This window comes from Apodemus sylvaticus, chromosome 18 (genome assembly GCF_947179515.1).
Source record: "Apodemus sylvaticus chromosome 18, mApoSyl1.1, whole genome shotgun sequence".
Taxonomy (NCBI): domain Eukaryota; kingdom Metazoa; phylum Chordata; class Mammalia; order Rodentia; family Muridae; genus Apodemus; species Apodemus sylvaticus.
The window spans coordinates 6,183,490-6,200,231 of NC_067489.1; the positions used below are offsets into that span (position 1 = coordinate 6,183,490).

General features: G+C 45.6%; 1 protein-coding gene across 2 annotated transcripts in view; it reads left to right on the top strand.

The window, feature by feature from the left end:
- Positions 1-16,742, top strand: part of Myo16 (myosin XVI) — a 366,311-nt gene that overhangs the window by 253,977 nt on the left and 95,592 nt on the right. For both annotated transcript variants that reach the window (XM_052162641.1, XM_052162640.1), the window contains exon 27: positions 10,330-10,432. In XM_052162641.1, coding sequence (XP_052018601.1) covers positions 10,330-10,432 — 103 coding nt within the window. The remainder of the gene's footprint in view (positions 1-10,329; positions 10,433-16,742) is intronic.

Here is a 16,742-nt window from a genome sequence, read left to right on the forward strand (position 1 = left end):
CCAGAGAGCCTGGAGATCCAGCTTTCAGCTGAAAAATACCCGAGTAGGACAGCTCTTGCTCACTGTTACTTGTAACCCCAAGAAGTTTTAGTCTTGAGGAATAATTATTCAAAGAAGCAACACAGAAAAAGTAGCCACAGGGCTAGGGTTTAAGGCTTGACAAGAGGTGTGGTTTTAATGAGCAACCAAAGACTTCTTATATACTAATTCCTTCAGGGTCCTAGTTAGTGTCAATTTTAATATTTTTTTTCTTTTGATTAAGAACTGAGGAGTTGGCTCAACCAGTTTAAAGTACTTGTCTCCCAAGCATGAAGGCCCAAGTTCTATCTCCAGAACTCATGTTATAAAAAGCTGGGTATGATATGCATTAGTAATTCAGGTATTGGAGAAGTGGAAAGAGGAGGACCCCAAGGGTCCTGCTAGTCAGTCCAGCCTATTGTAGGCTTCAGTGAGAGACCCTGGATCAGGTATGAAAAGCGGATGGCTTTGGTTTCCCTCTGGTCTTCACTCACACATTAACATGTATGTGGCCCAGCCACACAATCACAAACACATGTGTACATAGAAACCTCCCCTCCAGACATTTGTGCCTATCTGTGAACAGTGATATAGTAACATCCCTAATGTATTTAAAATGCCTCCAGCTTTTGTTCTTTAAACCTTTCTGCCCGGTATTTACAAGCCCTAAGAACAAATAATCAAGAGGTGGTATGGCTGTGATATCCTATTTTCTGACAAAGCATAAGCATCCTGGGTTCAGACTCTTAATATGGTTGAAGATCTCTCATGCCTGCTACATGAAGCCAAAGCAATCCCTTGGTGGCTGAATGGTCCCAGAGAAGGAAATTTAGATCTCACTTTCTCATACTAACATTGTCTTAAAATGAAAATGGTCTTTTAAGATATCAAGATGTGGCTTCCCTAATACTTAATGCCTCACGGAATAAGTGTTGGTTTTTACTTTGTGAGTATTTGCTGTGTGTTTTATAAAATCAGTAGTTTCCACAGTAAGAGTTGTCCAGTTTGCCAACAGAAGCCACAGTTTCTATTCAGTCCTCACTTGCAGTGTGGATGTCCAAGGTGTATGTGTGTGGGGGGGTGTCTGTTTCACAATTGAAATAGTAAGAGCCGAAATCTGTATCTCTGATCTCTGTGCCAGCCAGCTCTGCAGAAAACTGCCATTTCACATTCAACTTCTTTTTTTCTTTTTTCTTTTCATTTTTTATTATTTTTATTAGATATATTCTTTATTTACATTTCAAATGATTTCCCCCTTTCCTGGTTCCTCCCCTCCAAAAAAATCCCATAAGCCACCTCCCCTCTTCCTGTTCCCCAATCAACCCTCTCCTGACTCTCTGTCCTGGTATTCCTCTACACTGCTGCATCGAGCCTTTCCAGGACCAAGGGCCTCTCCTCCTTTTGATATCCAACAAAGCCATCCTCTGCTGCCTCTGCGTCTGGAGCCATGGGTAACACCATGTGTACTATCTGGCTGATGTTTTTTCCCTGGGAGCTCTGGGAGTACTGGGTGGCTCATAATGTTGTTCCTCGTGTGACACTGTAAGCGCCTTCACCTCCTTGGGTCCTCTCTCTAGCGCCTCCATTAGGGAACCTGTGCTCAGTTCAATGGCTGGCTGAGAATGGAAGAACAAAGTATGGATACTCTGGTCCTTCTTAGAAGGGAGAACAAAATATCCACAGAAGGAGATACTGAGGCAAAATGTGGAGCAGAGTCCGAAAAGACAATCCAGAGACTACCCCACCCAGGGATCCATCCCATATACAGTTACAAACAAAACCCAGACACTATTATTAATGCCCACAAGTGCTTGCTGACCAGAGCTGGATATGGCTGTCACTTGGGAGGCTCTGCTAGTGCATAACACTCAACTTCTTAATGGTTTACTAACTGAACATGATAGTACTGGCCACACACTTCTTTAAATTATGTAATTTTTGCATTAGACACCGTTGCCACAAAACTTTTCAGCCGTTTTAAAAAACATCCCTGTCTGGTCTGCAGAGAGAGGAAACAGCATAATAACAAATGTCCTGATCAGTCAGTGTACCTGCATGGGCTTCCTGTTCCTGCTCAAAAGCAGGTCAGAGTGGCCTTGGTGAATATCAGATTAAGGAGCAGATTGTCTCTGGAATGGGGTAATTGCATCTAAACTGCATAGCTTCAAGAGGTGTCTCATTCAGGCTTAAACAAGAGAACATCTGTTCTCAGCTCAACTAGACAGGCTGTTCTTGTACCTGATACACACGAGCTATGGCTCAGCCAGCAAATCACAAAATGCACAGAGAGGATGAGGAAATAAAGCCATCAAACTGAGTGCTCAGAACTGGCTGTGCTCTGCATCCCCTGGAAAACACTGCTGGGCGCATGGCCGTGGGACCGACTTCTACAAAGACCGTTATTCCAGTCCATCACACTATCCTGAGAGAGGCATGCTTTAGACACTCCTTCAGCTAGAAGTCATGGGCGACGGGTGGAGGATGCATACCATGTGGCTGCCTCAGGGGCAGGGGCAGGGGCAGGGGCAGGGGCAGGGGCAGGGGCAGGGGCAGGGGCAGGGGCAGGGGCAGGGGCAGACCTGGCTGAACCAAACATTGAATGTTGCAAGGCTTCTGCAGACATGAACTGAGCAGCATACCTCATCTTCTGCCTTTATCACTCCTCCCTCCCTCCTTCCCTCTCTCCCTCCCTCTCTCCTTTCTTCTCTTCCTTCTCCCTCTCCTTCCCTCCTTCCTTCTTTTCCTTCCCTCCTTCCTTTCCTTTCTTCCTTCCTTCTCTCCTTCCCTCCCTCCTTCCTTCCTCTCTTCTTTTCTTCCTTCCTTCTTCTTGCTTCCTTCCTTCCTTCCCTTCCCTCCTTCCTTCCTCTCTTCTTCCTTCCTTCTTCCTGCTTCCTTTCTTCCTTCCCTTCCTCCTTCCTTTTTTGGTTTCTTTTATCAGTGAATATTTCAGATATTTTATTATATTCATTCATTTATCGTGTGTGTGTGTGTGTGTGTGTGTGTGTGTGTGTGTTTACATATACACATGAAGGCCAGAAGACAGCTTGTGGAAACCAGGGCATTGAACTCAAGTCTTTAGGCTTGGCTTCAAGCGCTGCTACTTTACCATCTGAGGCATCTAGCCAGTCCTTCATTCATTTCTGGACGAATCAAATGTTGTATCACACAACCAAGATAACAGGGCGAGAACAGCTTCAGCTCAGAGCTTAAGAGCGTCGTCATGGAAACAGGTGGCAGATGGTCTAAAGCTGCTCCACTGTGTGCATAAGGGCATTTCCTGTTCCAGTGTCTGAAATATAACAGCATCATTCTTTACTACCCAGCTCCTGTGTGTGCAGGGTGAGAAGCCCTGGGTGTGGTTCTATGGAGTCCATGAGTACGCAGGATTAAAAGCTGTATGTTCAGGCATTTGCCAAGGGCATTGGGACAAGATTCAGTGGGCATAACAATGACCAGACTGGATGTGGCCGTGTGTAGCATGTGGCCAGTAATGAGCATCATCTTTGCATGCCGCACCCGTGGACAGGTTGGAGTCAGGACCTGAACAAAGGCACCTGGGGAAGAGAACCTGATGGTACACACTGAAGGGCGCTAGAGACACATTTTGGTCCAGGGCATGTCCTCTGAGATGAGGCAAATATCTTCCAACCCCTCTGGGCTTCTGACAAAAGGGAGTGAGGATGGTCAAAACCTCAGCCCAAACATTGTGCTTCATTTAACAAATGGTTAACCCATTTGACCAGGTTGACACTCTGTCACTTAATGATAGAGCTGTCTCTAGTACAAGAGGATGTGGAAAATAAATGGCTTTGATCTCCTACTTGGAATTTGAGGGAAGTGCATGGAGATATGGAGTTAATATCTCATTAATAGTCTTCATGTATACATCATTTCTTCCTTACGTTGGTTGTCTCTACCCTTCCAAGCACAACGCTGAAAGATTCAAGTTCTGTCTTCTCCCACCTCCCTGCTAAGCAGGGTCTACATTTAGTCAAGAACCACAACTAGAACCTGCCTCTGGTTCTGCCGCCTCTCTAAACACACCCTCAGATTATGAAGAGCCACACGCGGACCAGAGATGACTTGCAACACCCGAGAGGAACCCTATCCTGGACTTTACAGTCACTCTGCGGGTCTTCCCTTATCTTCCTCAATCCCTGCGTCTCTCCCTCCCCGCTCCCTTCCGATTCCATGCTAACCGTGGAGAAGTGCCTGCATCTGGCAGCCTCCCGGGCCCCACCGCACAGCCTGTGGTTGTATTCCAAGCTCGCTCTTTCCCTCCTATTCACACACTCCGGGCTGCCTGCGTCCAGGAGCCTAGTCACACCCTCCACGGCCTCTGCTAGGACCCCACTGTTCATGAGCCAGGAAGAGCATGGAATGACTTTCAGGGGAAGAAAAGAAATGCATTCATGCTTCTAGCTGAGGATGCCACTTGCTTCTAAGGTGGAAGGAGAAGGGTTTCCATCTTCCTGGCACAGCTTCCTGTTCTCTTTCTTGATCGAGCTCCACACTCTCTGGGCTGAGGTTGGATAGGGCTCAGGTGAATCCCATTCAAAAGCAACCTAAGGGCAAAGTTATGCCTCAGCACTCCAGGAGCCTCACAGGCAGTGGGAATTTTTATCTCTGCTGACCTTCCTGGGAATATAACAAGGACAGGAGACACAGAAATTCAGCCGCTGTATACACAGTGAGGCCACGGGAACACAGGATGAAAACGGGAACACAAGGAGAACTGACTCATCTGGGTGCAGAGAGCCCTTGCGTGGGTGGCAGGATGCACTGGTCACGGAGAGCCAGCCTGAGCTGGCGTGTGGCAGGCGGGTGGTTCACCAAAGCAACCGGAAGGAGGCGGACAGCAGGGCTCCATGCGAGGGACGCTGATACAGCTCCATCTTTGTTTTTACATCCTTCTCCTTATGTGAAAATAATAGACGCCAGCCCCAGCTCTCGATTTGACCCCCATTCTCCGTGTGGCAATACTAAAGCCTACCTGCACCGGCTCCCATCCTCCTCTCCGCTGTTTTCTTGGCGCAAGGCAAATCTGTTGCTAGGGAGCTGTGCTTATCCCTGTGACTGCTGGGAAGGAGCTAGAAAATCACCCTCCGCACCTGTGCGGTGTTTACTGCGAGCAAGAACATGGGAGCAAAGCCAGCGTCCAGGCAAGTCCACGGAGGGAGCCAAAGTGCAGCCTTCAAAAACCAGGGCCAGACAGCCACTTTGGGGCTGCTACAGTGTGGAAAGTGGCCACGCTGTGACCCTGGGGAAATCCTTTAGGGAATGGATTCTAGCACTTTTAAAATGCAGATGCATAAAAATGAGCAGGAATGTAGGCACTGGGGGTGTCTAGGCATGCTGAATGTCGTAAGCTTTAAACAGAACACCCCAAACTTTCACCTCCGTGTAGCCCACAGGCTTTTGCGTTTGATTTGTACCAGGGCCTGTAGAACGCCACCTTCCCCATCAGCCAAGATCTCCCCAGATCTCACAGACAGCTCTCCTAGGTGAGGCTCAACACTGGGTGCAGACGCTCAGCGCCATTCATCAAAGTCCAGGCTCTCCCTCCATTATTATTATTATTATTCCTTTCCATTACTACATCAGTCATGCTCCACTGCAGAGACAAAAACGTGCCGTGACTCCGTGGGGAGGAAAGGCTTTATTTCAGCCTATAGTTACATGTCGTAGTCTACCACCAAAGGCAGTCAGGGTGGGAAACCCCCAAAGCAGGAACTGAGGCAGAGGCCATGGAAGATCAGTGTTCAGTCCACCCTGGGACCACCCGCCCAGTGATAGCTCTCCCACAGTGGGTTGAGCCCTCCCCCATAAATCACTAATTTAAAAGCTGTTCCGCATACTTGTTTACAGGGAACTAGCCGAGGTTCCCTCTTCCCAGGTGACACTAGCTTGTGTCAAGTTGACAGACAGCTAACACTTGGAGAAAACTCCTTCCTTGCGGTGCCAGCCTTCCAGAACAACGTTTCAAGAACAGCCTTTCTTCCATTCCTGTTCCTCTGCCTTTGTCCCGTCTGTTACTGGGGTGTAGGTGAGACAGGAACTGGTGCTACTCCGGCATGATTTCCGTGTTCACAGGGACCATAGAATGATGGATTTCTTAAGCTCCCAAAAGAAGAAAAACACTTCTTTGCTGAAACATAATCTTCATCCAGGAAAGCCATGCTTTACAATTGAGCACAGGCAGAAAAGAGGATCACCACCCCACCCCACTGCTGATCTAGACGTTTCTTGGCAGGATTGCTTGCTCATAATAGATGCTCAATAAATATTTATTGAGATAATTAAAATTTTAAGGGGTTTCAGGAGCCAAAAAAAAGAAGCAGAACTTTCACTTTTTCAACAGAACTTTCTTTGAGTGTAAAAGGAAATGTCAATATTCAATAAACAGAAACACATTCACAGGAACACTTGGGGGTTAGAAAAGACGGCTTAATTTACTTAGCTTGTATTTTCCTAAGAGAATGATTCTGTTACCTCCTCATTTCCTTTGAAAGTTGTTATTTTAAAACCTCTATGTTAATCTGGTTTAAAAAGCAAATCTCCAACTTTATGAAATAGGATGTCAGCGTTTGTCCTTTACACTGGAAGGGACATTGGCCTGCAAGAGAGAAGCATTTGCTTGTGTCCTCTGGAGGCCTTCTTGGGACTTCGGACATTGTTGGCTTTGCTCTGTGTGCAACTTGGATCTGTCCCTCTTAAAGCACAGAGACCTCAAAGTGACCCCAGCATGGAGCCTTTTCAACTTGGGATTCTGAATGACACTGGGGTTCTTTTCAAAAATCATTTTATTCGTTTAAATGTCAAATGATATCCCCCTTCCCAGTTACCCCTCCACAACCCATCCTCCCTCTCCCCCATCCCCTTTGCAGCTATGAGGGTGCTCCTCCACCCACTTACCCACTCCCACCGCACTGCTCTAGCATCCCCTCCCCCACTCTGGGCATTGAGCCTCCGCAGGACCAAGGGCCTCCCCTCCCAATAATGCCACATAAGGCCATCCTCTGCTACATATATATCTGGAGCCAAGGGTTCCTCCACGTGGACTCTTTGGTTGGTGGTTTGGTCTCTGGTTTAATTCTGTCACATCCATGGTGTTGAGATCTGAGGAGAGATGTGTGCTTGGTTCCAACTCATGGAGGAGACGCAGCATCGCCGGTGCTCACGTGACAGGAGCCTTGAAACTCACTCTGATTGTAGACGGGCGATGTGGGAAGTGAACATCCAGAAGGAAAAGATGCCAAGGGTAGACATCAAGGTTATAAAAGGGAAGGATCGTGTATCCTCCGATGCATCCTCAGGTGTAGACTCATGGCGTCCCTGAATGTGAAGAGCCATAACAGAAGTGACTCAGTTTCCAAAACCGCCATTCCCGCCCTGCTCCATCATCAGGTCAAGGCAGTGGAGGAACCAGTCACAGAGCACCTGGCAACAGAGAGGGAAAGGGCATGCATAGATAGATATCTGTCCGTGCCTCTGGCCACACCCCACCTAAACTTCCGCTTCCGCTCTCCGTTGCGCAGCCACCCTGATGCTTTCCTGCGAGTCTGTGAAAGTGATTGGACTTCCCAGCATCCCCTTCTCCACCCAGCTCGTGTGTCAGTTTCTTGGCCTTATCTTTGCTCAAACTCCACTGCATCCCAGTCCTGCTGGCGCTTCCAGAGCCAGGTATGCTGGCTCCTTTTGCGTGTACCTTGCTCACAGGTTCTGTCAAAGCCAAGTTCTTGATTTTTTTCAACTTCTAAATTCATTTTATTTTTTATAATAATTTCATATAGTTTTTATATCCTAATATCTTTTTATTCGATATATTCTTTATTTACATTTCAAATGATTTCCCCTTTCCTGGATTCTCCCTCCTGGAAAGTCCCATAAGCCCTCTTCCCTCCCCCGTTCCCCAATCAACCCCTTCCCACTTCCCTGTCCTGGTATTCCCCTACACTGCTGCACTGAGCCTTTCCAGGACCAGGGGCTTCTCCTTCCGCCTTCTTGGACATCACTTGATAGGTGAATTGTTTCTTGGGTATTCCGAGCTTCTGGGTTGATATCTGCTTATCAATGAGTGTATACCATGTGTGTTCTTTTGTGATTGGGTCATCTCACTCAGGATGACATTCTCCAGTTCCACCCACTTCTACTGGTCACCTACAGGCCACTCTATCCTAACCCACTCTGTCACCTTCTAAGATCCTCTCGGGAGTCTGGCTTGTCGCCTCCTTTCTTACAGCCACTCTGGCCTCCTCCATGTTCCTGGAGAAGAGCTGCAGCTGTCACAGTTCTGGGGCTCTTTTTCTTCAGTTTATAATGAGGCATAGATCATTTGAACCTGAATGAGAGGACTTGGGGTGATAAGGGCTGAAGTCACAATAGTCCCCTTGCCCCATCAGGGAGATGCAGAGGGCAGGAGAGAGCAGGCTAGCCAGGAAGTTGCCTCTTATTTGACTCCTAAGAGAGAGCACATGAAAGTCTGCACATGGAGTCTTCAGGAGATAAAGGGGACCTCCCTGGGAAGCACAGATCAGGGATCTGGACACCAGTGCTATCTGAGGCTCCTGTGCCCTGGAGCAGTGACAGCTGTGGGCACACTGTCCGCCTCAGGAAGACACATCCAACTCACTGAAAACATGTGATCATGTCTTCCATCCAAGAGACACCATGCTAGGTGACACTCAAGCTGCCCGAGGCACAACCTTTGTAAATCACAGAACAGTCCTCACCTCCCTGTCTCAGGTGACATTCCTGTCTTTTCTTCTGAAATGTCTGTATTACTCACTTTTGAATGTCAGAAAAACAATCTAAGACAAGAAACGAGGCAAGTTCATTGCAACTCGTTAAGTGCCAGTTCAGACACTTGAACTGTATCAGTTGCATTCCTGGTTGCAGTGGACAAGAGTTCCAAAATGCAGGGGGATGTATCTGTGGAATTAAAACACACTTTGAGCTCTCTCATTTCTTTGGGTAGTTCTATCTTCCCCTGGACTTTCGTAAGGGCACTCATTGATCTGCATTTAATGCAGATTCTGCTCTGCAGTTAAAGGGGCACAGTCACTCAGAGGTCAGCAGACTGAAGACCTCCTCCCACCTGTGACTGCCGATGATCGTCATCATGGGCTTCTGGGGCTCATGGCCTCTCTTTTCTGTTCTGGGACTGTCTGGGCTGGGCTTCTGAGCCTCAGCTGCTCTTTAGCAGCTGTCGGGGGAGAGACTGGCCCCGCAGTCAGGTGGCTGCTTTCACTCAGCCATCCTTGTGACTTATTCCCGGTGTCACACTAGGAGGCTTGTAGAAGTCGAACCTTCTCCTCAAGTATCCCAGGTCACACATCCACCTTGGAGGTGTCAGCTCGGTCTTGCTACCCTGAAACCCAGTGGGTGATGGGAATGAAAAGCTTACTGTAGTATTTGTCAGTTTTTCTGTGGCATGTTTTAGATGAAACATTGAAGTAGTGTACAAATCTTAACTGAAAATATATGACTTAGGTTTCCATATCGATCTTCCATGAGCTTACAGAGCTATTCCCTATGAGAGCCATGAGGGTTGCATGCAGTAGACACACTGTGACATCTTTCATTTCTTCTGTTCCTCCCCTCCCTTCCTCACCCCTTCCTTCAGCACCATTTTGCTTATGTATCAAGTTACATAACTTAAGTACAAAGTATTTAGATAAATTTAATGACCGATATAACTTTTTAAATGTTTGAAAAGCTATAGGAATCCACTCTACCGCTGTAAGTCTCAGGTAATGAGTGGGACTCAAAAACTCAGTGATAATGTCTAAAAATAAAAATGTCCCTTGAGAATTTAAAATATTCAATATATAGGGAAGAAGCTGTTCTATCTCCCTTGAAATAAGAATTGTTACTGTTTTAATATTTCTTTACTGCAAACTATCTAAATCATTCTTCAAGTAGTGATTTAAAAGATGCTTGGATTCCTTTCCTTTTTTTTTTTTTTTTTAAAGAAAAAGGCGGTTTCTTTATACAAGGCCAAGCCAAATATTTAAATGGTAGCTAATGGATTAATTTTTATTCTCTTCCAATTTTCTATGAATAAGTGGTTTGTGTCATCATGTGACAGCACTACATATACATTGAAAGTATAGTTAACTCAGTTTAAGTATAACTTTGCCTGTAGAAGGTAGGGATTATTCATACTTGGCTGGTAAGTACCTAGTTGATGAGATTTTTAAGGATTTTCAGATAAAATAAGAGAATCTGATAAGTGGTGTGATCAGCCGGCCCTGTTGAGTCTTACCATCCTCTGGATGGTCATTTATTCTCGTGCTTGTTCTCCGACAGATACGAGCCACTGGCTTCTGTCCTTCTGGGAGAGAGGAAGGGTCAGCCTGCTGAGGAGAGATGTCGGCTTGTTCTCCAGCAGTGTAAACTTCAAGGTTGGCAGGTGAGTGGCCTACGGACTATGAAAATAGACGGCTGGGGTTTTAAAGGTATGAGTCACCACAGTGGTAGCCACCAGCCTTCCTGGCAAAAACAAACCCCCTTGATATGTTTGGCAAGGCCCAGCACTCCGAGTGCTCACTGGAAACATGTCACTCTATGTGATTTGTGGGTTTTAGCGCCATAGAGGCCGCATCAGAGGCGATCTACTTTTAAAGCAACACAGAGAACTACTGAGCTTGGTCAGTTGGCCCCATTCCTGCCTGCTTACCAACACTTTGTAAAGCTTCCAAGATGTACCCATATCAGTCACCTTTCCAGCTCTGTGACAAAGGACCTGAGGCAGACGGAAGATGAAGATGAAAAGGTTGCCTTGGCTCACAACTGCAGTCCCTGGCCCATTGGAGCCATTTTGTTTGGGCTTTGACAGACTGAGCCTCACACGCAATGTATGTATGTGAATAAAGACAGATTATGGCGTGGATGAAGGAGAGGGAAAGTGGAGAGAAGGGAAGATGGAGGGGAGAGCTCAACTGGTCATCTCATGACACCCAGGAAGAACAGGAGGGGAAGGGAGGGGAGAGGAAGAAACAAGAGAGAGACCCCTGGCTCCCAGTGTCTCCTGCTTCAAGGGTGAAACACAGCCCCGGCGACCCAATTGCCTCTCTCTAGGTCCAGCTATTAGTGGACCACCACCTCTCAGTAGCCACAGGAGAGGACCCAAGTCTTCAGCACTTGAGCATTTAGGAGACACATAAGATCCAAACTGTAAAAGGAGAGAACTCAGAAAACCCACAGAGTAAGGAAACAGCCTTGAGTAAAATAAAATGTCTGTACTGGGGGCGGCCTACAGGCTGGGGGGAGCTGCTTGTGAACCCCGCTCCATTTTCTCCTTGCTCTGTCTCCCACCTGCCTCACAGTGAAACTGCCGCTCTCTGTGAGCATTAACAAATGGCCATGCTTTGAGTCTCAGCTTCTCCCTGTGCTCTGTGTTGCACATGAAGTGGCTCGTCGGAGCCCATGGCTGCCATCGCTGAGCTGGTACGGGAAGGAAATTACTTAAGGCAAACTAGCATGGGGCACCCCACGAGAGATGGAAGGAAGGGCACCTTAGATGACATCAGGAGAGCATCCTTGGCGAGATTTGGGAAGGGGGTTTGAGTAGAGAATGAGGCCCTGGGCACTGGGTCTTTGGAAGTCAAAGGTAACACAGGATGGGAGGGGGAGCTTTTGTGAGGCATTCATTACTGCAAAATGACCTCAGGTTTAAAGTCTTTTGTTCTCTGAGTAGAAGTGCAGGGGGTGAACATGGGGTGAACTGGGAGAACAGATGGCCCCGCGTGTCAGAAAGTGTCTGAGAGCAGCATGACCTACATGTACACGTCAAGAAAGTGTCACAGGTACACTCATCTATGACCAAGAGCAAAGAGGACAGGGAGAAGGCTCAAGAGTCACGCTCACTCTCCACACCACCCAAGCTCCTGCTTTGTTTCCTTTCTTCCTTTTCTTCTTATTTAATCTTGATGGAAGTCGGACTTAAGTCACAGTCTGAGGGAGGACGCTTACTCACGCTGGGTTGTCATGGTTGCACTTTGGTGCTGAGACTGGATTTAAAAAAGGAAGAAATTACTAACCCAGAGTGATGTCAGCTCCCCACTCTGGAGCCTGAGACATCAGTGTGAACTCCACAGAGAATATGGTTTAGCAAGATTGTGAGGAGCTGAGGTCATTTCCGCTTAATCGTTTGCTGGGGATTTTAAATAGGTAATTGTAGAGCAGTGGTTTAAGAATGGCATGATGTAAAAGGTTTCAGGGTATGTAATGTTTCTGTAAAGAATACTTACTGATGTTCACTGGTGTCTGTGTGTGTGTGTGTGTGTTCAGATGCTGAGAAAATCTGAAACACCCCTCCTACTAGGGAAGTTACTATCAGTGCTAATACCCCGTCAGGATTCCCAGTGTGTAGGCTAGTGTCAGTCATGGGAGGAAGCTGGGCTGCCCATTGATGTGCACTGGTTGGCATTAGTCTTTCCAGATCTGTGTCCAGTATGGGCTACTTGGGCATAGCAATGGAAAATGGTGTTAAATTGAAGCACACATTGGTACTTTTAAAAACAAAAATCAATTATATTTTAATAAAGAAGAATTTTCATCTATCACACAACTATATTTTCTCCTTACTTAAAAAAAAGGTTTATTTTTCTTATATGTGTATTTGTAGGTGCCTGCCTGCATATATATGTGCATCACATACATGTCTGGTTCTGGCAGAGACCAGATTCAGGCAGTGGATCTCCTAAACCTAAAATTACAGAGAGTTGTGAGCCACCATGTAGATGCTGGAGCTCAAACCCAGAAATTCTTCAAGAGCAGCAAATGTTCTTAATTGCTGAGCCATCTCACTAACCCAGCCTGATTTTTCCCCCATTCAAGAAAGCTGAAAATACAAGAGGGAGGAACTATGGGTGTGTGTGTGTGTGTGTGTGTGTGTGTGTGTGTGTGTGTGTCAGAGAGAGACAGACAGACAGACAGACAGACACAGAGAGACAAAGAGACACAGAGATACAGAGAGAAACAGCGAGAGACAGACATACACAGAGAGACAGAGAGAGACAGACACATATACAGAGGGCAAGGAGACAGAGAGAGACAGACACATACACAGAGGGCAGATAGACAGAGACAGACAGAGAGAAATTTTTCCCCAAGTACATCTGCTTATGAGTTCTGCATTCTCTAGTTAGGGAAGACAGATTTTTCTTCAGTCTTTTCAAGGGGAGAGACATCTATATTCTTCCTACTGCAAGATGAGTAGTTGAAATCATAGAAATAATACTTATTTATATTTTACTTTTAGGTTAAACAGAAAATCACTTGTGTTAAAAACTCATTTATTCCTGATATAGTCATCAGAATCTTCTGGTTCAAAAGCAAAGCATATGTTTGAAATGTACTGCTGTGAGAGGTTCTTCCGCTGATTCTATGCTGGGTTATGAATCAGTTCAGAAATTAAGAAAAGTTTAGCAAGGGGCTGCATGACAGAGCTGCAGGACAGTAATGGAAGCTACACACGTGGAACATGGCTCCCATACTGCGAGGGCACAGGGTGGTCACATTCATCACTGGACCCTAACGTGTCAATGTTAAATTATCAGTTTTGTTCCCACATCTTTAAAAGGAATACTAGAGAGCAAAAGAGTGTGGAATACTTTTACATCCCACAAATTCATGTTAGCTGGAATTCAACTCTCTTCACTAAAATGTTATTTATTTTATATTTTTAAGTTTACCTGTATATGTGTGCCTAGGTGCATGTGCCACTGAGCTGCAGAGGTGAGGAGAAGGTGTCAGATCAGAGCTGCATGCAATTGTGAGTCACATGATGTGAGCGCTGGGAGACAAACCTGTATCCACTATAAAAGCACCAGATGCTCTGAACCACTGAGCCACACATCCCTCCAGCCCCTAGGAGTTTATTCTTTTATTTTTTTCTAGTGTTTCTTGGGTACCCAGTGGCTTTTGTCATCCATCCTTTATGCCAATCAGACCTGGCAGAGTCAGCCTTGAGTCTCCATGGCAGGATGGTAGCTTTGTGGGTCCTATGTGTCCTTTCTCACAGAAGCACAGAAGCACCAAGCCTCCTCCTGATTCAAGGCATCAGGTCTTAGGGGCTTTTGGGATGTTTTTCCCCGTTGAGAGAGAAATGGAGGAAGTAGGAGAGGATAGAGTGAGGAAGGATAGAGGTGGGGGAGGGAGTGCAGAGAGTTAGGTGAGGACAAACACTCAGTTTATTGAATGTCATTGGATGGCTGTCAGGATGTGAGGAGTTTGGGGCGAATAGCCAGTCCCTTTCATCTGCCTGTTGTGAGGTGACCACTCAGCACTTTCTCCATTTTATTGACTTTTAGCCTAATAGCCTCTCTGTGGAAAAGAAGAAAGTAGCCACAGTATAGAAGAGAGGATGCTTATCCCCAGAGATTGGCTGCTGGGTCAGCATCCTCACCAAATAAGGGGATCCAGCTTCTATCCACCTTTGCTGAGACCAACCTAGAGTCTGCATCAACCTTCTTCCTGCGTTTGTCTTGATTTCTGCCTTTCATGACAGCCCTGCGGAGTCATTTTGTCCAGGGCACAGAACTTGAAAGGGACAGATTGTGCTTAATTATAGAGCTTTGATCTCGGGTACTTCCATATTCCTGTATCAGTGAGCAGCCTGCCCCTTGCAGCTGGTGTCTCTCTGGGTTTATAATTTATTGGGCAGATGAGGGAAGGCCTAGTACCACTTAGGGGCTGGCTCTGTCCTCTGTGCCCACAGCATCATCCCTGCAGTAGCGCCCAGCTTTTGCCTGAAGATCACAACTGGACCAAGGATCACAGTTCTGAGAACAGGGAACCACCAGTGATACAAGCTGGGTACTTCACGTAGACATGCGATTGTGAATTGTCGAATTGGGTCACAACAGAAAACTAGCACATGTTATGTAGGAAGCTGTCTTAGAAGGGAGCCAAGTGGGATTTTGCTGTGTCTATGCTTATAAAAAATATATTGATCCATCAAGTCTGAACTGGAAAATGACCATACAATGGGTAAAATAACCTATGTACAGTTTAGGCACAGAGAATCGCTGTAAAGGCTATAGGTGGCTCCACAGGTCCTGACTTTCCAATCTGTACTTCCCATTGTGACTCACATACACACATCCTCTTACTGCACCAGAAGAGCTCAGCTTGCTTTTAGAGTATGAGCTGGTAAATACCAGTTCTGGCAAACTCCCCCACGATACTGTCCTCTGAATACTCAGAACCACTACCCTTATGTAATGTGGCTTTATTTCAAAGAAAGGGTAAAAAAATCAGGGCATAGTGGGAGGGAACCTTCTTGTTGGTGGTTTCCTATTCATGTTTAACCCAGAACATCATGTTTAAAATACTGAGAGACAGTTCATTGGTTAAGAGCACTTGCTGCTTTCCAGAGGATTTGGTTTCAATTCCCCTCAAACACAGGGCAGCTCATGAACACTTCTAACTCTATTTTCAGGGATCCAGTGTCTTTCATACCTGTAGTAGTCAGACAAGTCAGTGGGACACAGCAGGCAAAATGCTAAGGACATAAAATAAATAATAAAGTCAAATACATATACATATGCATACACATACATATACTATACTAACTATATATGTAGATAGATGATAGATAGAGCTGATAGATATATATATAGAGAGAGAGATAGATAGATAGATAGATAGATAGATAGATAGATAGATAGATAGATAGATACACTATGGGGCCACAATAGCTAAGAGCACTTGCTGCTCTTGCAGAAGAATCAGGTTTGTCTTCTAACACCCATATCAGACAGAGCACAGGCTCCTATAACTCCAGCTCTAGGATCTCTGACACCCTCTTTAAGTTTCCATGGGCACTGCACATACATACATTCATGTATACATACACACACATACACATACTCAGGCACATATACACACATAAAATAACTTAAATATTTGTGTGTGTGTGTGTGTGTGTATATATATATATATATATATATATATATATATTTGCATGCATGTGTACATGCATATGTGTGTGTATGTGTGTGTGTGTGTGTAGCTACTCAGAGACACACCCTTATGTGCAAGGCAGAATTTGAGTGCCAGTGTCCTTGCTAAGAGGAAATGAAGTTAGTAGAAATGGTCTGAGTAAAATCTTCATGACTGTCTCCAAACCTCAGTTTCTTCTCACAAGATGTATTTTTCTTTACTAAACAAAGAATTCATGAATTGATTATTTGTGTGTGGGGTAAACCCAAATAGACTTAATTAAGTCATAGTTTTAAATGAGTCATTGAACCATCCATGATTTGTAATATAATTATTTATTATTGCATTTTATTTGATGCAATATGTTTACTTTTCATTCAGTGTTATTTTGAGATAGATTTGATGTAACCAGTCTCTAATCATACCCCCCCCAGGAGATGCCCCACCAGCAGACATTAGACCAAGGAATAATCTTATTTTTCTTGCTCTTTCATTTCTGTAAAATGAAAACCTCTGAAACTAATTCTAAGTGGAAAAATAAGCAGTATAATCTGATTTTCACACATTTTATATGCATCAACTGGTTATAGGGTGCTTTCTTCTGTGTTGTTATTTGAATGCTATATTCATTTCTCTGCCATCTGGAGGGATGGAGGGTGGAGAATCAGATCTGTTGGAGTGTTCTGGGATGCCAGGCACTGCAGAGCAGGCACTGAGAGCCGCAGGAGTCTGGGGGTGGCCTTGCTCCCTCTCAAAACACTTTCAAACAGACT